Source organism: Malaya genurostris, chromosome 1, assembly GCF_030247185.1.
Source record: "Malaya genurostris strain Urasoe2022 chromosome 1, Malgen_1.1, whole genome shotgun sequence".
Classification (NCBI taxonomy): domain Eukaryota; kingdom Metazoa; phylum Arthropoda; class Insecta; order Diptera; family Culicidae; genus Malaya; species Malaya genurostris.
Genome location: NC_080570.1, coordinates 157,206,934 through 157,230,278, shown reverse-complemented (window position 1 = coordinate 157,230,278; position 23,345 = coordinate 157,206,934). Strand labels below are relative to the sequence as shown.

Below are 23,345 nucleotides of genomic sequence, written 5' to 3'. Positions count from 1 at the left end.
CCTTCTACGACGCGAATGTCAATCCACAACTATCTGGCATCGCTGGCCACTACAGACTTTTGCAACCCTGACTGAAGATATTTGAATCATTTGAATTTTTTACCTGACATCTCTGAGCTGTCTTGTCTTATCTTCGTTTGAAATCATTGTTTTCGAGATTTTGTTTCTAGAACGTTTGGCTTTCGGGGTGTGAGACAAAAAGAGGACAACCAGTTAAGCAGCTTATTCTACACCCTATTAAACATTTATGTGTGATTTATGGCAAACAGTTTGCTAACAAGATCTGTCATATGACCGTCGATCTGTTTACCTGTGATATATGAAGCAAAGGATTTGTTGTTAAATGATGCCGCTTCACAAGAATGTCCATACCGGTGACCTGCCATACAAATGCACGGTATGTGGAAAAACATTTACCGTTAAATATAAACTAACCCGACACATATCCGTGCACACGGGTGATTATGAGCATAAGTGTGATGTGTGCGGCAAAGGATTTATGCTAAGATCACGTTTGGAAGACCACAAAAACATTCATACAGGAGAGCGGCCTTATCAATGCAGTATATGTGGAAATAGTTTTGCCTCCAAATATAACCTAAACCAACATAAATCAATTCACACGGGTATTCGATATAAGTGTGAAGAATGCGGCAAAGTATACTCCAGAAAGTTTAGATTGCTATCGCACAAACGCATTCATACAACTGAACAATCAATTAATTCGGTATTGATCGACTCAGCAGAACTCGATGACAGGTCTGACGATAACTTTGATGAAATTAATCGGATGTAAGTATTTTTTTTCTGAGTCATGATTGAAGATATTCTGCAGTTTTAAAAGCGTTTGTTTTCCTTTCAGTGATATAAAATCCGACCAAGTACGGGATGTTGTTCCAAAGAAGAAGAAAATGTCAACTAACTCAGTAACATCTTCTGCTCGAACAACCGATTCTCCTAACCAACACAAATGTTTGATTTGCGACAAACAATTCACCGACGAGAGCGATCTCCAAAAGCACGTTTTATTGCATGAAATTGAGCGACCATTCAGTTGCGACGTTTGTGGGAAAAAATTTCAATTTAAACGCTACCTAACCAAGCACATGATCGTTCATACCGGGGAAAAACCGTGCATCTGTGATATATGTGGCAAAGGATTTCGTGACATGGAAAAGTTAAAGTTTCATCACAATAATCATACCGGTGAGCGATCGTACAAATGCACTGAATGCGGAAAAGAGTTTCGCGCTCAAGCGAGTCTTGACCGACACATGTACAAACACACAGGCGAGCGTCCGTTCAAATGCACTGTATGCGAAAAAAGTTTCGTTACTCAGGCTGAAGTACGCCTACACATGTCCACGCACACGGGTGATTATGAGTATAACTGTCAGGTGTGCGGCAAAGGATTTGTATCCAGATTACGTTTGGAAGATCACGAGAACAGTCATACAGGAGAGCGGCCTTATCAATGCAGTGTATGCGGCAAAGATTTTGTGACTAGGTGGGCATTAATCAAACACAAATTAATTCACACGGGTGGTTGATATCAGTGTGAAGTGTGTGGCAAAGAATGCAGCACGAAATTTGACTTGACAATTCACAACCGCATCCATCTAACCAAGCAGCCAGACGATTCAAGTTCTCTGTTCTCACAGGGCCCAATAACCGATAAATCATTCGCGACTAAAATTAAACTGTAAAAACATTTTCATTAATTGAATAAATTTTATTTCAAACTACACGTTTAAAGAAAATATGAAACAAATATTCCTACCGATGCATGTAAACTTCGCCGTAGTGCAAATGTTGTCGCCGTCATATATAATAAATCTGTATAAAATATACATTACGACCTAAGTAACAAAATTAAACAAACCGGGATTGTTATTGCATTTTGTTAGGAATGTCCTAATACACGCACTACCCGAACACCGTTTCTCGATTAACTATAGATTCGGTACCAAAGCATAAACAAAAGTGTTTGCGCGGACTTACGACAAAATAGTTTTCCACGAAAAAGTAGATCTAGTGTGATATTATGAAAGTGAGACTTGCTGTAGAGTTCGAGATATTTAATGGGGTCGAGTTGATATGAAGCTTGTTGAAAAATACGCTAATTAATTTGGAAGGAAACTGATTTGTTTCCAATCGTAGAAACCGTTATGAATCCTTTGTCAAACAAAAGCGAAAATTATCAAAACACACTAAAAACGAGTCGACTGTCATTTTTTTCCACTTGACATGCAAAACTAGCTCTTAATAATGTTTTCGAGCAAAACTGGCTTTCACACAAGTGCGAGTAACAAAACAACGAATGAACACTGTGACTTTCGCAAAACGACGAAACTAACAGAAGCAAAACGACTTATGTGTCAAGTCAACCAGGAAAAAACGGCCTATCATATTGTCCAATGTACATGATCAAATTACAAAACGACGTGTGTCGTTTTTGCCTAAAAGTTGTCTTTGTAGTTGAAAATTCTGAATTAGTCCCTATGATACGTTGCACGCATACAAATTGGACGATTTAGTGAAGAGATGAAGTTGTTTCAATTACTCATTTTTAAATAGAATTTAAAATTGTGCGATTATTTTTCAACATCGCTTTTCTCGGTTCCGCTGAAATGTTACATTCGTCGTTTTGATCATTTTTCGAAGCGGAGCTCTTGATCAGAGTTGCCAATGTTCTAGATTTATCTGGCATTTACCAGATTTTTCTCATTACGACAGACACTCTATAACCTACGACACGACCTGCCACTCGCCTATCAAAACTGTATCGCAAATTTAACTACCCCTCAGTAACTCGAAATATCAAAACTAAATTGTACGAAAAATTATTCAAACTGGCAACAAAGGCAAAAATTGTTGATTTAGAATAACAGTTACCTTAGTTACCATTGTTATTTTGTTGGTAAATAAAAATAGTCTTAAAAGGAATCAAAGCGTGACTGTGTTTACTAGAAAAATGACTTCGTCAGAAAAGTTTTTGGTAAGGTATTTCAAAAATATACGCATAAGAGATATTTTTCAAATCCTTTATTTTGCAGGATGCCCGTTGCAAAGCCGAGCAACAAGTATCTGCCAAGCTGAGCTGCAAGTTCCTAGTATTATTACAATGTATTGAGCTTTGTTTACGATGTGGAACTATCAACTTATGGGGTAGTTCATGAGCGCCTCGTTTGGAAACAGGACCATACGACAGCTTGCGGTCAGAAAGAAGGTAATTTTCTAGTATATTGTTTCAATAATACGAGATTGATACAGAACCGAATAATTTGGTGTGTTTTGCCTAACATTCAAAATTTATATACATGCAATTATATTTCAGGAAACAGTGATCAGGATCGCATTCAGATGGAGCAGAATTAGGACTTTTTGATAGATAGTAAAATTATGTACATAGTAAGGTAGTAAAATGTTCCAGAAAGCGAACTGGAAATGCCAGCACCAATTCAGCAGCATTCAAGAACTGATAATGATTTTAGGCAAATGGCATCGAGTCGGATTCGGATCTCGTCGGGGCGATAGGAAATTATTCATGTGATCAATGTTGTATAAAAAATAAAGCATCCCTAATGAAATCAGTTCAACATTTTATTTCTTGTAGTAATTAAAATCCGAGTTAAAATTATTAGGTTATCATTAACTTTTCAGTGCATTAGTCAAAAGATATGACGCGAACGTTGGTTTGTCAGGTTTATCGAAAATGAGTGTGATAATCCAGAGGACAGTGATAGACAAAACGTCCTTAGCATATCGGTAGTAAAATGTGATTAGGGCATATCGCACGATAGGCCCTTGCGAATGTTACAAAATATAATGCTCATTGCTCGGCTCTACAACCTCGGACGTCGATAGAAGTCCAATCTAATTGTGCGCAACATGCTTGAATTTCATGTTTAAAACTTAAGTAATGAGCATTATTTTTCGTAACTTTCGAAAGGGCATATCACATGATATGCCCTAATCACATGTTAGTAATGAGATGTGGATTATGTATCTGATTTTCAAGATAAGTGTATTAAACCCTTGAGAAAGTCGGTCGGTTTTCCATTACGCCATTTATGTCGTTTTCGTTTTTAAATTGCATTACACTGGTGTAACGAAAGCTGCACTGAAACCGTTCGTTTTTACCAATTGCACTACACCAGTGCTACACTTTTTCTGCATCGATACCACTGGTGTAGCACTCATCAAAAGTTTGGTGTAGCTCTGTGCAATGGAATCGTTTATTGTAGTCATTGGTTACTGTTTATGTTTTCGTAATTTTTGTTCGTTTATTAATGCCTCAGTGTTGCACTGCACCGGTGTAGTGCAAATTAAAAACGAAAACGCCATTAGCTTACAATATCTTATCGCATCGGAATTTTCCGACTGTGTCAACTATTTGAATCCGTTTGGTAATTTTTTTTTAGCAATGGGAAACCTGAAACCGACCTTCTACTTTGCTCTATCGAATCAGCCAACGACATAGAAATGTTTGATTAACACACCAAATCTATCAGGCGGTAATGTTTCCTTTTTCGGCGGAAATGTTCCAAGCTAGTGATGTCGTTCATGTCAGCCATCTAAGGCTAGAGGTCATATTCGACATTTTTTCTGGATGAAGTCTTTATTGACAAGATTTTCCGTGAATTTGCAGAGATTGGACACCGACTTTGCTCTGAAAGAAAATGAGCCAGGTCCGATTTTTCGCTAGTATAATTCATTGAATTACTCACCTGCAGCAAACCCCCGTTATGTTCCGGTGGCAAACTATTTGTTTATTTGTATTGGGACTCCTTGGAAACTAGAGATGGGCAATTCGCTCCTGAGCTGTTCCAGTGAATCGAATCTTTAAAGTGAGCTGACAGCTCACAGCTCTTTTTGAAAGAACCGCAGCTCACCAGTTCACCGCACTGGTAAGGTGGAAACAAGTTATGAGCTGAACGGATCTTCGGCTCTTGAATAGCGAATTCTAAATGAGAAGAAATGTGTGCTTTCATTTGTTCTACCAAATGTGCATCTATCCTTCTTTAACAGATTGAATGTGCCATTGTCAATAAGAAATCTTACCTCTCACTCAGTAGGCTAAGGTACATTTAGGGATGCCAACAAATGTGACATAATAATGATTCGCACACAAATTTGTTCGCATAACATTGTTCTTTGTGCATTAATGATTTCGATCATGCTTATGAAAGAAAAACGGAGTAAGAGAAACGGCACAAGAAAAATGGTGCGCTCAAAACGAACCTTCAGTTCAATCTAAATGAGCTGATGAGCTGATGCATTGAATCGATTCACTTTAGTGAGCTGATGGGATCGGAGCTGCTCACCGGTATGAGCTGTTTCGCACATCTCTATTGGAAACTAGCTCGTAGCAACAAAACAGTGTTGCTCGACAAGATAATTTTTATCAAATACGAGGGATCGCTCAATTTTTGGTAACTGATGGTAAATCATTACCGGACATTTTTCAAGTCGATTTTTCTTCAGAGTGCCTGGTCGTATCGTCGCTATAACCAACCGGATCTTTTGCCATATCAGCTGTTTTTCAAAGAACAGCGAATCTAACATTGACAGCAAATGAAGAGAAACATCGATGAATGTTTCGACTGTGGTTTCGAATCGTATTTAGAAATCATCGTATATTCTTCGATCAATTTTTGATTAGTTGATGATCTGTTCGTTTATCTTTAATAGGTATGCAAATTTTACAACTTTCCTTCTATATCTACTGAATAAATCAACATAAAAAGAGTTTCGCCCCTATTCGATTTGTTTACTTTTATGCTTCCTGTGTGAATGATGAAGTTACGTCCTTGCGCATTTTTTGTGAAATTGGTTGGTTTTCGTGACTAAGATAAATATGCGGGTAATTTTATCGTCTCATTTACTATTTCCAGTAGTGAACGGTTCGGAAACCATCAAAAATAAAGAAAACAAATAGTTTCGCCCTTCCCTACTATAGTAATTGAAGTATCACCCTGTTTTGTTCGCATGCCTCTCAAAATAATAATCATATTATAGTTACGTGAAAAGTTATGTGAATATTTTCCACCCTACTTTTCACGTAGGTTTTAATGGACTGGCATTTAATAGCTGTTTAATGCATAATCCAGTAAAAGTTACGTGTTTCATAGGTAAAATGTAATGTACTGTTCATATCACATTTATCTATCATTTCATATCAAATTTAGATACCAGAAAATTACTATTTTATATATTGGTTGAAGTCGAAAGGAAGATTCCAGATTTTGATATAAATCTATGAAATGAAAAATGCCATGAAATATAAAACATTTATTTCAGAAAATTGTCATATAATTCCAATGGCTTGAAAAGCAACTAATAACGTCGTTGTATCTCAAATCGACAAGCCTCCAAAAATCGTTTATGTTGTCACTGCCATCCAACCGAAGCCGAAGTCGAGATCCAAGAACTCCCACAACACTACCGATGCAGGTTGAAGTCGCATTACATGGTTCCAGTGTCTCTAGCTTCATACCGACGGCCTGTTTGAAGCATTCGGCAGGAGCGGGTAAACTTCCGGACTCACGCAGGCACTCGGTCCAGTTGATCACATGGAAACTTTCATACTGGAATGGTCGAAGGAGTAAAAAATTTTAATTAAATAACTTTTCTCGCAAATATTTACACTACTTACACTTCGAGGGCCACTGCTCGCCATTTTCCAAAACTAGTTTTTCACACTGGAAATTCACGTAGATTGTTTGACGTTTGGTCAATTCACGTAAACCTTATGAGATGACTATATTCATTTTAGGGGATGTTCGTATAACATTCATTTTCGTCACGTAAAATATTCAATTTGACATTTGAAACCATTCGACGTGATTTTTCAAGTGAATCGAACGTGAATTTTTATTTGAGTGTGTGATATGTTATTAATTTTTTTTAAAGTTGATTTGCAATTTTGAAATTCTATTCATAGAAACTGTGAAAAGCACGTACCGTTTATCGTACTGATCAGATAAAATCCATCATGAACCAATTGGGTCAGTAAAAATGTAATTTTGTTGACCCTTCGTTAACTAGCGTCGACTAGTTCCAACAAAATGTACAAGAAATCTTAAAACAAAACGCAAATAATGAAAAAGCACAATAAATTGAAGTGGTGTTTACATATGAATTGATTGTGTAAATTTTAATCAGTGTAGATAAATGTGATGCGAACAAAACTTTTCACGTAACTATGACGTGATTATTTTTCTTCAGTGTACTGGGAATACGGAATGTAAACATTCCAACGAAATTGAAGTGACTATTATTTTGAGTGTGTTGTGTTGCAGACATTTTTTCACCTTAAACTTTCAAACAAAATGTACAAGAAATCTTAAAACAAAACGCAAGCAATGAAAAAGCACAATAAATTGAAGTGGTGTTTACATATGAATTGATTGTGTAAATTTTAATCAGTGTAGATAAATGTGATGCGAACAAAACTTTTCACGTAACTATGACGTGATTATTTTTCTTCAGTGTACTGGGAATGCGGAATGTAAACATCTAAGACAAGACCTGACAACTGGCTTCTTATTCTTCCTTCCGAATCATTATTCTCGCTATTAGGTTTTTTACCGTCACTGCTAACCTCAATCGGATGAACACATTTTGACAGTTCAGCAGTACTGTTTGTAAACAGAAATTTCTTTTGTTTGTTTATTGTCAAATTGGATCAGACCATTTACGGTCCGTATCGCCTAAATAAAGTTTTAAAACATTTGTTCACGATTGAATACGGTTTGTTTTTGATATTTATTAAATAAAAGTGACTAGTTGCAAAGTGTAAAGATTATTGTTTTAGATGTGCTCTTCGATTTTTGTTTAAGCTTGTTTGTAAACAGTACCGCTGAACTGTCAAGGATGAATACTTGTTCATTTGTGTCGTCACGATAAAAAACCTAATTTTCACCCTGTGGAATGAATACCAACGTATCGGCTACAGTGTAGCCATATTTACAGATTTTTTTAAAACTATGCTAGGAAAAAAATATTACATATAAATTTTTAGACTTTAGGTTTTTGATTTGAAACAAACATAAAACATGTTTTGGTGAATGCATTTCTTTATTATATATTAATGCTTAAAAACAATTAATTGAGCTTTGATGACAAAACACGAAATATCTCTTGTTGAACGCAAAATCGAATCCTTTATTGACGTATAACCGGAGATTTTGGAAACCGGAAGAAGTCAGGTTTGGATAGAAATGCTTAATGCGATCACAGTGTGGAACACAACAGTTCATTCTTCTCGTGAAACTCAACACACTTTCGAGTTTACACTAATTTAACATATATTTTTTGGTTACCTTTAATTCACTAAAAAGAAAACGGCTTGATGCCTATTTTAATTACACAGTCCTGCCACTATAAACATTTATTACCAATGAGATTGAAAAAAATGTGAAACATTCTCCGAATATTTTCATTTTCATTGGTGAGCTAAAATTATACATTTTAATAAATATGTTTTCGGATTTTCTTTATACTTGGCATCATTGCTCGCGTACCCTGCAAAAGTTTTTTCTTTTCACAATGTGCAGGTGGCAACATCAAATTCAGCCAATCAGAAACTGGTCCATTTTGGAACAAAAGCAGCCCCCCTAGATGTCAGGTCTTGTCTTAGGTAAACATTCCAACGAAATTGAAGTGACTATTATTTTGAGTGTGTTGTGTTGCAGACATTTTTTCACCTTAAATTTTCACAGATTTCCCGATATAAATAGGATTATGCAGATTTCCGAAGCTTTGACCTGTTTATCTGCAAATCTTTTGAAAAACTAGTTCGGCCGCACATGATGTCAAAATTTGACCCGGGGTGACAGTAACAAAAACAGTAAACAACACGTATATTTTGTATTGATTGTACAAAAAAACGGCGAAGAGCGATTACGGTCCGTCTTGCTCTAGAACAACACGGTTTTGGTAGCTGCAGCTACATTTCTCATAAGTAAGAAAAAATAATGTGGTTTTCATATGTCATGGTTTCTGCAATCTTTATTTTTTCTCAGGAAAATGAAATCCGACCAGATACAGGATGTGATGTCAAAGGAGGAGAAACAATCAAATAACTATGTCGCCTCAAAGAACGGTTTTCCGAATCAATACAAATGTCTGATTTGTGATAAAAAATTCGGCAGGAAGTGTAATCTCGATTATCACGTCTTATTGCATGACGGCAAACGACCATTCAGCTGTGATATTTGTGGGAAATGCTTTGCTTTGACGAGTTATCTAAGGAGGCATATGATCGTCCATACAATGGACAGAACGCTCACGTGTGATGTATGTGGCAAAGAATTTTGTGACAAAACATCATTGAATTCCCACAAAAATATGCATACTGGTGAGCGGTCTTACAAATGCACTGTATGTGGAAAAAGTTATACCACTAATGTTCAACTAAACAAACACATGGTTACACACACGGGTGATTTTAATTACAAGTGTGATGTTTGCGGCAAAGGGTTCGTAAACGCATCGCGTTTAAAAGATCACAAAAACATGCACACTGGAGATCGACCTTATCAATGCACTATATGCGGAAAAAAATTTGCCAATAAAGATAGCATAAAACTACATACATCAATTCACACGGGTATTCGGTACATGTGTGAAGTGTGTGGCAAAGAATACTCTAGAAAGTCTAAATTGACATTGCACGAACGCGTTCATACGACTGATGAGCATCCAATTGATTCCCTGTTGATCGAACCAACAGATCACGAGGGCGTTATTCAAGCCAAACAGAAAAATGCAACGAACGAATCAACAAATATTAACGGTATGATAAATGAACATTCACAATCAAACAGCAACTGCAATGCGCTTGATTCAGATCAAAAACCGTTCGGTTATGGTAGCAATAGAATTAATCTAACGTAAGTTAATTTAATTTTTTCGCTAATGATAAAGATTTTTGTTCTATTATTAAAGTGTTTTCTTTTGTTTTCAGTGAAATAAAATCCGACCTGGTACGGGGTGTTATTCAAACGAAGGAGGACGATTCTCCAAATCAGCACAAATGTGTAATAAGTGACCAACATTTCGCCGACAAGAGCGATCTACAGAAGCACTTTTCATCTTGCAACATACTTCCGTACAAATGCACTATATGTCGCAAAAGTTTTGCCACAAAGGTTGTACTAGACAAACACATGTCAGTACACGAGCGTGATTATACGTATAAGTGTGATGTGTGTGGCAAAGGATTCATGCACAGATCACGTTTCACCGACCACAAAAACATTCATACAGGAGAGCGGCCTTATCAATGCGGCGTATGCGGAAAAGATTACGCCACCAAACGTGTCCTAAACATGCACACATCACTTCACGCAGGTGATCGGCATCAATGTGACGTGTGCGGCAAAGAATACGCTAATAAATTCACCTTGAAATTGCACAAACGCATTCATACAACTACGGGTTAGTTTGTTATAATTTTATTTAACACCGGTTTTAACCCCCGTGGTATATTTCCGGCGAGTTAAGTGTATAATACATGTCATTTATCTTAATATACGCATACACGAATTCACTGTTGTGTTTTTGCTTGTTGGGTCTTTTAGATGTCGTGTTCTGCCTGGAGAAGAAATTGCAAAATATCAAGAAATCCTATCAACTTGTGTCAAACCTGCTAAAAACTGAAAAGGTTCTGGTCAAAAAAAAACTTTTGTTCTTATTCAATATTCATAGTAAAGTTTTTCGAATTTTTAAGAAAAGTAATATTAATGAAAAGATGAGTTATATGAGATAGGGGCATCATAATACCACTAGGTAAACATTTAGGGGTTTTGTTGGTTTGTGCAAAAAGCACATATTTTATTTCTATTTCTTCGCGTTTCGCCTTCGGCTCGTCAGTGCTTAAAGCAGTTCAAACTGAACTGCCTTCTCGTGCCTAGCAGTTCAACTTAAACCGCTGTAATAAGCCGTCACTTGTTTACGCCTGAGACGACAGAAATAATATAGCACTTGTGCAATATTGTTTGAGGGTTGCATAAGTAGTGCAAACTTTGCGTCTGCTTAGCGGTTTAAGTTGAACTGCTAGGCACGAGATGGCAGTTCAGTTTGAACTGCTTTAGGCACTGACGAGCCGAAGGCGAAACGCGAAGAAATACCACTAGGTGGATTGAATTAGATATTTCCAATAGAAAGAGCATAAAAGCGATTAAAGATCGTTCAATTTTTGTTCCATACAGGTCTCGTAATAGATAAAAAAGTAAAAATTAAACTAATCTAAAACAGCTAATTCTATTGAATTTATCAATGATAGCTAGATCAAGACACTAGAATGGGAAAAGATAGATTCTTGAGCTCTCAAGTTCGATATAAAAATAATCCGAAAAAGATAATGTAGCGAATAGCACAACACGGTTGAAGTATTATTTTCATTCAAAATTTGAAATTTAAGATTAATTCAGCTGTTTTTCAAAGAACGGCGAATCTAACATTGACAGCAAATGGAGAAAAACATCGATGAATGTTTCGACTTTGGTTTCGAATCGTATTTAGAAATCATCGTATATTCTTCGATCAATTTTTGATTAGTCGACGATCTGTTCGTTTATCTTTAAAAGGTATGCAAATTTTACAACTTTCCTTCTATATCTACTGAATAAATCAACATAAAAAGAGTTTCGCCCTTTTTCAATTTGTTTACTTCTATGCTTCCTGTGTGAATGATGAAGTTACGCCACAGACTAACAGACAGGACACTCAAATTAGATTCTTCAATCATTTTAACGGTCATTTCGAATATTCCTTTATTTGGGACAGTACTCACATGTGTCATGATGGCGCCACGTTACCCTATCAAAAACATCCTGTCTGTTATCTATACTGTGTTTATTTTTTTCATTTACTAACAGAGTTGCCATTCATGCAGAATTACCTGTAATGTATTGATTTGTATACGTCCATGCGAATTTCATGCAGGATACAGATTTAATACATATTGCCAAAACTATATACAGAATTATGCCTACTTCTCATCCTCCAACGCAATACAAAATCGAACCCGTTTTGTTACAATATTTACTTGCTTCTGGTCTGCCGCCACTTAATTTCGGGTGAAAACTACCAACACAATAAAAAATAGTCTAGATGAACAACGTTGAGTCAAATAAATGGTTACCTTCCAACATCGCGAAAAAGTTAAATATATTATCAATAGAGTTACTATAATCAGAGTGGCGACAGCTGTTCGTTTGGAATGACAGCTACCAGTTCCAAACGAGCAAACGGCCTGTCAATTCAATGTAAAGCTAATGGAATGTTTTTAATTGTTGCCAGCATTACGGATGAGATGTCGTCACTCTGGTTATAGGCACTCTAATCACAGACTAACAGACATGACAGTATGAGTAAATTCTTATGAAAATAATTTTTCGAGATGCACTAGTTCCACCTATATTGTACTGCGCGAACTATTTACTATCGGTACACCCCTTGTGTTACGTAAAAGTTTTTTTACTAGTTGGTTTCCCCTCGTTTGTCAACACCGATCAGCTGCTTGCAGGGATGCCTGATTTCATCAAAATTTTTGAAAATGAATCGTCACAATAAATCATTGGATTACGTTGATAATATATTTAACTTTTTCACGATGTTGGAAGGTAACCATTTATTTGACTCAACGTTGTTCATCTATACTATTTTTTATTGTGTTGGTAGTTTTCACCCGAAATTAAGTGGCGGCAGACCAGAAGCAAGTGAATATTGTAACAAAACGGGTTCGATTTTGTATTGCATTGGAGGATGAGAAGTAGGCACAATTATGTATATAGTTTTGGCAATATGTATTAAATTTGTATCCTGCGTGAAATTCGCATGGACGTATACAAATCAATACATTACAGGTAATTCTGCATGAATGGCAACTCTGTTAGTAAATGAAAAAAATAAACACAGTATAGATAACAGACAGGATGTTTTTGATAGGGTAACGTGGCGCCATCATGACACATGTGAGTACTGTCCCAAATAAAGGAATATTCGAAATGACCGTTAAAATGATTGAAGAATCTAATTTGAGTGTCCTGTCTGTTAGTCTGTGCTCTGATTATCAACGTAATCAAAAAATTTATTGTGACGATTCATTTTCAAAAATTTTGATGAAATCAGGCATCCCTGCAAGCAGCTGATCGGTGTTGACAAACGAGGGGAAACCAACTAGTAAAACAACTTTTACGTAACACAAGGGGTGTACCGATAGTAAATAGTTCGCGCAGTACAATATAGGTGGAACTAGTGCATCACGATAAATTATTTTTATAAGAATTTACTCATACTGTCATGTCTGTTAGTCTGTGGTTACGCCCTTGCGCTTTTTTGTGAAACTGGTTGGTTTTCGTGACTAAGATAAATATGCGGGTAATTTTATCGTCTCATCTACTTTTTCCAGTAGTGAAAGGTTCGGAAACCATCAAAAATAAAAAAAACATATAGTTCCACCCTTCCTTACTAGTAATTGATGTATCGCCCTGTTTCTTTGTATGGAACACGGAAGGCGAAACTTACGTAAACAAATGGAATGACAGTTTCGCCCTTCATAGTTCTTTGTATTACTACACTGAGCAAAATACCATAGCAACCGTAGCCTGTTTTCCATTGTCATTTCAACTATACGCTTAAATAGTAGCAATAATCATGATATATTATTCACCATCTGTATTGTATAAATTACTAGACAACAAAGACTACGACTTGACTAAACTATTTGTATTAATGACTTTTCTGGCATGCTCATCCTGACAATGGTAGTCATCTCAAATATAAGAACAAATAGTTTAAATCGCAATTTCTAGTAAGGTGAAATTGCTCTCAAGCCTTAATATACATGAGGAGCTAAATAGTTATTGCTACCATGTAAATATGTTCACAGTATAATAATGTTACCATAAATAAATGCATGGTTTAAAAAAAATTATTAAATATGAAAACACTATTCATGTAGTCCAGGGGTTCCCAAAAAACGAGAGAAACTCGATTTGTTTACTTTTGTAAGATTCGTCCTTCTTTGAAAAACAGCTGAATTGCAAGGAAACTCGTGACCGAAGCTAGGACAGGACCTGACAATTGTTAATCCACTTTTAGGACCAATTTCGGACCAGCTCGTGATTGGTTGAAATTGACATAAGCAAGTACAAGTTGTTGAAATCAAGATTACTGCAGGGTGGTAGAAAAAGTGTTGTCAGTATCGTCGGTAACAATGTAGCTTGATATTGGATATTTTATTTTTCGGTCATCTTTTCAAAAATATTAATTTCAATAGGATTAAAGTTCAATTTGTTTTTAAATCCTGTCAATGCGGAAAGTATACGAGTACATTTAACAATCACTGCATGATACAATGAGAAAGCCTGAAATCACGAAGTGTGATATGGATGAGAATATTGATTATGTTGGTTGAGAATAGCACCGAATCTTTGGATACTTCTGTATGTTATTATTTTTCTCAAATAGAATATGTTGAATACTTTAGTTAATAAAGCTGCAAAAATTAATTACCCAAAATTGAGTGTTTTAGAAAAAAATTATTTAGCTGTTTCAACTAAACGTTTTCTTCAAAACAAACATCTGATCAAAATGAATCCAGAGCTATATTTTTGACCGATATATTGTCGCTGCAGCACTAATCTGCAATTCGCTGGACAGTCCAGCGCAGCGACGTTGCCGAGCGACGTCAGTTGAACTGCCATTTTATACATCAACTGATAGAATCATGTTACTTTATACATATTTTGTTGTCTTGTTTATGAACCACGTGCTGAAACATAAATGAATACATTGTCTTGCCTCCACTATCGAAGCACATAACGATGGAATATTACTTTCTGAATGCGCCTAAAGTTGATAATGTATGTTTGGGAATCAATGGGTTTGACACTTAACGTTACAGGGGAGTGGTTTTTCGAACAATTATGAATGATTAATATATCGCATGACAGTCTACATACCATTGGTGCACAGTGAACTTCGCTGGAGCAACATAATCAGGCGAGAGAGACGTCGCTTCCGATTTTTATCTGCATGCACAATAACATTTGTCTAAGTGTTTTCAAATGATAAATAATTGCATGTTATCAGTGGAGAAAGTTTTCAGAATGAATAATTATCTCTACTGGCAACAGTGATCGCGAGGCATTTATTATTTACAGCAGGGAGCAACCGGAATAAGAAGAGAAATATTTTTCTGGAAAAAGAAGCCAGTTGTCTGGTCCTGTCCTAGGACCAGACCCTGTCAGCTTGGAGCGAAATCAATCTTCAGTTCAGCAACGCCATCGCATGGCATCACATTCAATATATCATATCAATTGTATGGGTGCGCAGTGCTGCTATTTTGGCGCGCACGAATTTGACATTTCTCTCCCCTGCTTCTATGTACGAGATTCGATGCGGACTCACCTGAGGGCACCATGTTCGCAAAAAAGGATGTTGCCAATGATTTGTTCGGGAAATGTGAGAGCTGGCTATCTTGTTAATATGGTGTCTTTGCTAGGACCGAAGTAAATTTTGACATATCGTTATAGTGTATGAATTTCAGTAAACTCAAATCTTGAGTTTTATTCACTGAGCGTGTATATTATGTTTTGATTGTTCAGAGGAACGGTGAAGAGCGATCACGGTCTGTTTTGCTGCAGAACAACACGGTTTTGGTAGCTACGGTAGCTACAGTTACATTTTTTGCAGGTAAGACAAATGTTGTCTTTTTCATATGTCATGGTTACTGGAATCTTTATTATTTCTCAGAAAAAATGAAATCCGACCAAATGACGGATGTGAGGTCAAAGGGTGAGAAGCAATCCAGTAGCTATATGACCTTAGGGAATGATCTTCCGAATCAATACAAATGTGTGATTTGTGACCAACATTTCGCCAACAAGAGCGATCTTCAGAAGCACTTTTCATTGCATGAAGTCGAGTGGCCTTTTAATTGCAACATTTGCGAGAGAAGATTTCAATTCAAAAGAAACCTAACGATGCATATGGCTGTCCATACTGGGAAAAAGTCGTTCACCTGTGATGTATGTGGCAAAGGATTTCGTGACAGCCATCAATTGAAGATCCATCAGAACATTCATACCGGTGAACGATTGTTTAATTGCACTGAGTGCGGAAAAGATTTTTTCTTCAAAACGAGTCTTAACCGACATATGAATCTTCATAGTGGCGAGCGTTTGTTCAAATGCACTGTATGCGAAAAAGACTTTCGTACCAAAGCGATACTTGACCGACACATGCAGTTTCACACAGATGGTCGTCCGCACAATGTATGCACTATATGCGGTAAAAGCTTTGCATCTAAGGCTGAACTAGGCGTACACATGGCCGTACACACGGGTGATTATAAGCATAAGTGTGATGTGTGCGGCAAAGGATTCGTACAAAAATCGCATTTGAAAGACCATAAAAACATTCATACGGGAGCGCGACCGTATAAATGCAGTGTATGCGGCAAAGATTTCTCCACCAAAACTATCCTAACCAATCACAAATCACTTCACACGGGTGTTCGACACCAATGTGAAGTGTGCGGCAAAGAATACGCTAGAAAAACTTACTTGAAATTGCACAAACGCATTCATACATCTGATCAGTCGATCGATTCGTTACCAATCGAATCAACAGACCATGAAAGCGTAATTCCGGACAAACAGAAAAATATAACAAACGAATCCACAAAACTTGATGTCAATGACAAGGTAAATAAACAAGCCAAAACCAATGGCAACGGCGACGCATTTGATTTACAACCAAATTCATACGATTCTGCTAGCTGCAATGAAGTGAATCGAAGGTAGGTCAATTCAACATATCTGTCGTTTGGATTTTAGTTTCGGTTAAAACTCTTTCGGTAATTTTTCAGTGAAATGATATCCCATCGTATACAGGATGTTATACCGAACAAGAAGCAACCATCAACTAACTCAGTAACATCTTTCACACAGGAAACCAATTTTTCAAATCAATTCAAATGCCAGACTTGTGATGAACAATTTTCTGATGATGATTGTCTACATAAGCACGTTTTATTGCATGAGAAAAAGATATTTAGTTGTGATATTTGCAGAAATAATTATTCTTCTAAGTCAAATTTAAGGAGACATATGATCGGCCATGCTGCAAACCAGCCGTTTGCGTGTGATGTATGCGGCAAAGGATTTCGTGACAACCAAGCATTGAAGTTCCACAACAATATGCACACCGGAGAGCGGCCGTACAAATGCACTGTTTGCGACAAAGATTTCCACTCTCAAACGAATCTTGTCCAACACATGCACCTTCACGGAGGAACGTACAAATGCACGGTATGTGGCAAAACGTTTACCTCTAACGCTCAACTAAACAGACACGTGCCTGCACACACTGGTTCTTATAAGTATACTTGTGATGTGTGCGGTAAAGGATTCGCATCGCGATGGGTTTTGGAAGACCACAAAAACATTCATACAGGAAAGCGTCCGTATGAATGCAGTTTATGCGAAAAAGATTTTACCACTAAACGTGTCCTAATCAAACACGTGTCAATTTGTACGGGTAGGCGACATAAGTGTGAAGTCTGTGGCAATGAATACAGAACGAAATTCAACTTGAAATTGCACAAACGCATTCATACAACTACGACTGTAACGTAGAAAGGCCAGCCGTATAATTCATTCAAGTTAATTAGTTATAATTTTATTTAACCCCGGTTTTTACCTTTACGGTCTTTTACCGGGGGGTTAAGTGTTTAATACATTTATGTTTCTATTTATACACGAATTCACTGTTGTGTTATTTCTTACTGGGTCTATTGAATGCCTTTTTTTCAAGAAGAAACTGCATCATTTAGTTCGCCATCGTTCGCTTCATCGTCCTCCGTTTCTGTTGTTTCGTTTTTGCAGTTGCCATTGGCAGCATCGTCGTAAGGATCCTCTGTCTCGTTTTTATTTTGTAGAATGGTTCTAATCGTGAATATCTCGAGTTGTAGTGAGGAAAACTAATCACTCTTGGTATTGAGGTAGTCTCAGCCCTGAGATTCAAATGGACGAGTGTAGGATGAACCATGGCAAAAATTCTCTCATTTATTTTTGTTTGTAAATACGGGACTGGATGTCGTGGTAAGAACCTTCAACCTCCAGCAGCAGAAAAAAAACATACCTTCCGTCTGGTGTGAAGCCTCATTTGGATTGGATTCTGGAACTTAACAGTTCAGTTTCAGAATTCGTGTCTAGAATTCTGGTTGAGGAAAATTAACTTCCAGAATTCTGCAACAAAATTTAGGGGCTGGGGTCCACTAGGAGATTGATAGTACTTATTATCTTTCTCCGGACAGTACCAGCCTAGATGCCGTGTGGAATCCGGCGAAAAAAAATGAGCCAAGATCCCCTGGGTTCCTGCTTCCATGTCGTAAAAGGCGACAATTGCAGGAGTTCCTTTTTGCTTTCAGTTCTTAGATATTTTCAACGTTTCTCTTCTGGTTACTATATTTTTCTTAATTATTTCTTTAATAAACATCAATTTGCGACTAGCTTTGGATAGAACATACCAATGTTTTCTTCTTCTATGTTATTGCTTGTCTTTCAAAATTATAAATTGAATGATAGAAAGATAGCAGAGATAACATATATCGGTATATTGAATAAATAGTAAAAATTCTTGTTTGTTCCATAAATTAATAATTTTCTCTCGGTAGCCGACTGCCCAGATCAACCAATATAACCAATCAATAATTTTAATAAATAAATAAAATAATAAAGCGGAAATAATAAGAAACCAAGTCGCGCGTGAAATCTGTTGACCTTTGATTTTATAAAAAATATTAGAATATGTCACTACAATGAATCAACTATTTCGTCTAAATCCTATTCACTCTTTTATTTTGTAACAGGTAAATTTATTTAAAAAAAATAGGGAAGTTTTTATCCGTTACGCGATAGTATTTCAAATTCATTTCTTCAGTTTCCACGAATAAGAACTGTGAATCAAGACTCCTCGGGACTTCAGTATCGGATATTGTTGAAACTTTCACTCGGGATGCCAACGAGTTTAGTGGTGCATCCGAGCATCTTGAAACCAGAACATACTAGCACAGACTAACAGACAGGACACTCAAATTAGATTCTTCAATCATTTTAACGGTCATTTCGAATATTCCTTTATTTGGGACAGTACTCACATATGTCATGATGGCGCCACGTTACCCTATCAAAAACATCCTGTCTGTCATCTAGACTGTGTTTATTTTTTTTCATTTACCAACAGAGTTGCCATTCATACAGAATTACCTGTAATGTATTGATTTGTATACGTCCATGAGAATTTCATGCAGGATACAGATTTAATACATATTGCCAAAACTATATGCATAATTGTGCCTACTTCTCATCCTCCAACGCAATATAAAATCGAACCAATACTTACTTGCTTCTGATCTGCCGCCACTTAATTTTGGGTAAAAACTTCTAACACAATAAAAAATAGTCTAGATGAACAACGTTGAGCCAAATAAATTGTTACCTTCCAACATCGCGAAAAAGTTAAATATATTATCAACGTAATCCAATAATTTATTGTGACGATTCATTTTCAAATATTTTGATGAAATCAGGCATCCCTGCAAGCAGCTGATCGGTGTTGAAAAACGAGGGGAAACCAACTAGTAAAAACACTTGTACATATCACAAGGGGTGCACAGATAGTAAATAGTTCGCGCAGTAGAATATAGGTGGAACTAGTGCATCACGAAAAATTATTTTTATATCAATTTACTCATACTGTCATGTCTGTTAGTCTGTGATACTAGGTCGCACGCGAATACTACCGTTACTGAAATTTATACTAACAAATATCCTTCGTGGAGTGCGCAGTAGTATATACGGCCTCTAGTAACAACAAGTGTTGGACTAACATCCCTTCTCATTCCTCAGACGATCTACGTTCGGGCCTGGCCGGCACCGGTACTGATCAATGAATTCTGGGGTTACCAGAAGATGTACATTGAAGGATGATTTACCAGTCCCAGGTTGGATCAACTAGAAATTTCCTGTACAATTTCAGCTAATCCCGTTCAGTAACGGAGTAGCAATCTGCCTGCCTTTTTCGCACCCGGATTATGGTTTTGAGGTAGTCCGGCACATTATCAGTCCTGATGTTCTATTTGACGAGTATAAAAGGTAAACTTTGATCAAAAATTGTTAATTTTTTCTAGTGCGTTAGACGGAACTGTATGTCGTGGTTAGAATCTTCCACCAACATCAGTAACAACAAACCTGGTATATTTTGTATTTTATTCAAAATACTTACTTTCGGGTGTAAATAGTAATGCTGTAAGTTAATGGACTGAGCAAAAGAAAGGCAAACCAACAAACTCGAAGGAAACTTTCGGAGCACAGCAAAGAACGACTATCTAGATAAAGGATTCAAAAATGACATTATTTTAACCTTATTGGCACCATCATAACCTGACTTGCTTCGTTGTGTGCCTTTCATGCGACTATTATGTAGCATAGGATTTATTTTATTTTTTATGAATAAGTCCGCATCGAATCTTTTACGTACAAGTAGTTGGGAGAAATGCCCATACAATTGACATGACATGTTCAATGTGATCCCGTGCGATGGTGAACTGAAGATTGATTTCACTCCAAGCTGATTGGCACAATGACGCTGCAATCAAACGTTTGCTTGTTTAGAGATGATACTTTCAGCAAGAGCTGTCAAATCGGCAGGAAGGTTTTACTCTGAGGTGGTAATGTTGATCTTAATTTATTGTGCGAAAACTACCGTTTATTTAGAATTGAGCATTATACTTGATTCAACACCGTTTTTCAAACACAGACTAACAGACATGACAGTATGAGTAAATTCTTATAAAAAAATTTTTTCGTTATGCACTAGCTCCACCTATATTGTACTGCGCGAACTATTTACTATTTGTACACCCCTTGTGTTATGTAAAAGTTTTTTTACTAGTTGGTTTCCCCTCGTTTGTCAACACCGATCAGCTGCTTGCAGGGATGCCTGATTTCATCAAAATATTTGAAAATGAATCATCACAATAAATTATTGGATTACGTTGATAATATATTTAACTTTTCCGCGATGTTGGAAGGTAACCATTTATTTGACTCAACGTTGTTCATCTAGACTATTTTTTATTGTGTTGGTAGTTATCACCCGAAATTAAGTGGCGGCAGACCAGAAGCAAGTAAATATTGTAACAAAACGGGTTCGATTTTGTCTTGCGTTGGAGGATGAGAAGTAGACACAATTATGTATATAGTTTTGGCAATATGTATTAAATCTGTATCCTGCATGAAATTCGCATGGACGTATACAAATCAATACATTATAGGTAATTCTGTATGAATGGCAACTCTGTTGGTAAATGAAAAAAATAAACACAGTCTAGATGACAGACAGTATGTTTTTGATAGGGTAACGTGGCGCCATCATGACACATGTGAGTACTGTCCCAAATAAAGGAATATTCGAAATGACCGTTAAAATGATTGAAGAATCTAATTTGAGTGTCCTGTCTGTTAGTCTGTGTTTCAAATGTCTGGAAATAACAAATAAAACATCCAAAATAAATAGTACTCGATCGCTAAACATTCTAGCACTCGAGAAATTAATACTACACTGTTTTTTGTTTAAAAAATGTTGGTCTGAAAAAACCTAACCTTACCCAATTTCACACATTACTAATAAAAAGTAGTAGTATTCACATTGAAAACAATTTTCTACTCCGAGTTTACTTCTATTGCTGATACCTACTTGTAGTATGAAATAAACGACAAAATCGTTGCAAATTACTGCCGCCGAAATTTTTGGAAGATACATACAAGCGAACTTATGTCACAGACTAACAGACAGGACACTCAAATTAGATTCTTCAATCATTTTAACGGTCATTTCGAATATTCCTTTATTTGGGACAGTGCTCACATGTGTCATGATGGCGCCACGTTACCCTATTAAAAACATCCTGTCTGTTATCTAGACTGTGTTTATTTTTTTCATTTAACAACAGAGTTGCCAATTATACAAAATTACCTGTAATGTATTGTTTTGTATACGTCCATGCGAATTTCATACAGGATACAGATTTAATACATATTGCCAAAACTATATACATAATTGTGCCTACTTCTCATCCTCCAACGCAATACAAAATCGAACCAGTTTTGTTACAATATTTACTTGCTTCTGGTCTGCCGCCACTTAATTTCGGGTGAAAACTACCAACACAATAAAAAATAGTCTAGATGAACAACGCTGAGTCAAATAAATGGTTACCTTCCAACATCGCGAAAAAGTTGAATATATTATCAACATAATCCAATAATTTATTGCGACTATTCATTTTCAAATATTTGGATGAAATCAGGCATCCCTGCAAGCAGCTGATCGGTGTTGACAAACGAGGGGAAAACTAACTAGTAAAAAAACTTGTACATAACACAAGGGGTGTACAGATAGTAAATAGTTCGCGCAGTACAATATAGGTGGAACTAGTGCATCACGAAAAATTATTTTTATAAGAATTTACTCATACTGTCATGTCTGTTAGTCTGTGCTTATGTCTTGAGTAAATTTCACTCAAATTTCAACATATTCGCGTGGAAAATCATCCCGATTATCCCAATCGGATCAATAGATTAACTGACCCGTTGTTGCCCCTACTTTTATGAGAGTTTAGCATTAGCGTTGACCGATGCGACAGCCGATTTAGTAAACAGACTTAATCTTATTATCTACTTTTTTGATGATATTGATTGAACCATTTATTCCGAATTTATTTAAATAAAACTGAGAAATCTGGCGTTTCATAAGCGGAATATCTGATGAAATCTAACCAAAGATCTGGTTTGTTAAAGTGCACACAGGCAAAAGATATATGGAATTTCGAAATGATTTCGTATGGTTTTCAGCCACAAGAATATCGTATGCGAATCATAAGACCACAAACGAATTTCCAGACATGACAGTCACGATCTTTTTTTGGCGCACATCTACGGTCCTCCTTGAAACTGGCACCAATGGCTATACATAGGTTGCACTGCTGAGTTCCCATCATACATTCATAATGCAAATGTCAAACCGTGAGAACCCTTTCGATTCGGTAGCTCATTTGTATATGTTGAGATTTTATGGCACACTTTGGTTGAAATGATAACAATGCAATTAATCTCGCGCTCCCCCAAGCGGTGAGTGCGGTCATTTCAGAAGGTACCGGGAACGAACCACATTTTTTAAAATATTTATAAGCACGTACATGTCTTTATTATTTATCTTTGATAAGACCGCCTTATGAGATCACAAAAAAAGCCTTACGAAAT

The 23,345-nt window shown here is 36.5% G+C and overlaps 2 protein-coding genes and 2 long non-coding RNA genes across 4 annotated transcripts; 3 read left to right on the top strand and 1 right to left on the bottom strand.

The window, feature by feature from the left end:
* Positions 1 to 48: 48 nt before the first annotated feature.
* Positions 49 to 10,558, top strand: LOC131428571 (zinc finger protein 91-like). Its single transcript, XM_058592619.1, has 4 exons — positions 49 to 792; positions 863 to 1,549; positions 9,030 to 9,899; positions 9,974 to 10,558. The coding sequence occupies exons 1-4, from the start codon at positions 344 to 346 to the stop codon at positions 10,449 to 10,451; spliced, it is 2,484 nt and encodes an 827-aa protein (XP_058448602.1). The 5' UTR covers positions 49 to 343; the 3' UTR covers positions 10,452 to 10,558.
* Positions 2,841 to 3,593, top strand: LOC131426418 (uncharacterized). The gene is made up of 3 exons (XR_009229093.1): positions 2,841 to 2,998; positions 3,057 to 3,229; positions 3,338 to 3,593. It is a non-coding gene; the product is annotated as an uncharacterized LOC131426418 (long non-coding RNA).
* Positions 3,586 to 5,301, bottom strand: LOC131426417 (uncharacterized). The gene is made up of 3 exons (XR_009229092.1): positions 5,065 to 5,301; positions 4,731 to 4,966; positions 3,586 to 4,672 (listed from the first exon to the last, which is right to left on the bottom strand). It is a non-coding gene; the product is annotated as an uncharacterized LOC131426417 (long non-coding RNA).
* Positions 10,559 to 15,627: 5,069 nt separating the features above from the next.
* LOC131426405 (gastrula zinc finger protein XlCGF57.1-like) lies at positions 15,628 to 17,772 on the top strand. The gene is made up of 3 exons (XM_058589108.1): positions 15,628 to 15,711; positions 15,772 to 16,819; positions 16,889 to 17,772. Exons 2-3 carry the CDS (start codon positions 15,777 to 15,779, stop codon positions 17,655 to 17,657), a joined length of 1,812 nt encoding a protein of 603 aa, XP_058445091.1. The 5' UTR covers positions 15,628 to 15,711; positions 15,772 to 15,776; the 3' UTR covers positions 17,658 to 17,772.
* The last annotated feature ends 5,573 nt before the right edge of the window (positions 17,773 to 23,345 follow it).

What these genes read in the sequence shown, in the direction of transcription:
- LOC131426405 (XM_058589108.1), top strand. Translation starts at nt 15,777, where the DNA reads ATGAAATCCGACCAAATGACGGATGTGAGGTCAAAGGGTGAGAAGCAA. An exon ending in TGCAATGAAGTGAATCGAAG is followed by an intron (nt 16,820 to 16,888) that starts GTAGGTCAATTC and finishes GTAATTTTTCAG; the next exon opens with TGAAATGATATCCCATCGTA.
- LOC131428571 (XM_058592619.1), top strand. Translation starts at nt 344, where the DNA reads ATGATGCCGCTTCACAAGAATGTCCATACCGGTGACCTGCCATACAAA. An exon ending in TTTGATGAAATTAATCGGAT is followed by an intron (nt 793 to 862) that starts GTAAGTATTTTT and finishes TTTTCCTTTCAG; the next exon opens with TGATATAAAATCCGACCAAG. An exon ending in AGCAATAGAATTAATCTAAC is followed by an intron (nt 9,900 to 9,973) that starts GTAAGTTAATTT and finishes TTTTGTTTTCAG; the next exon opens with TGAAATAAAATCCGACCTGG.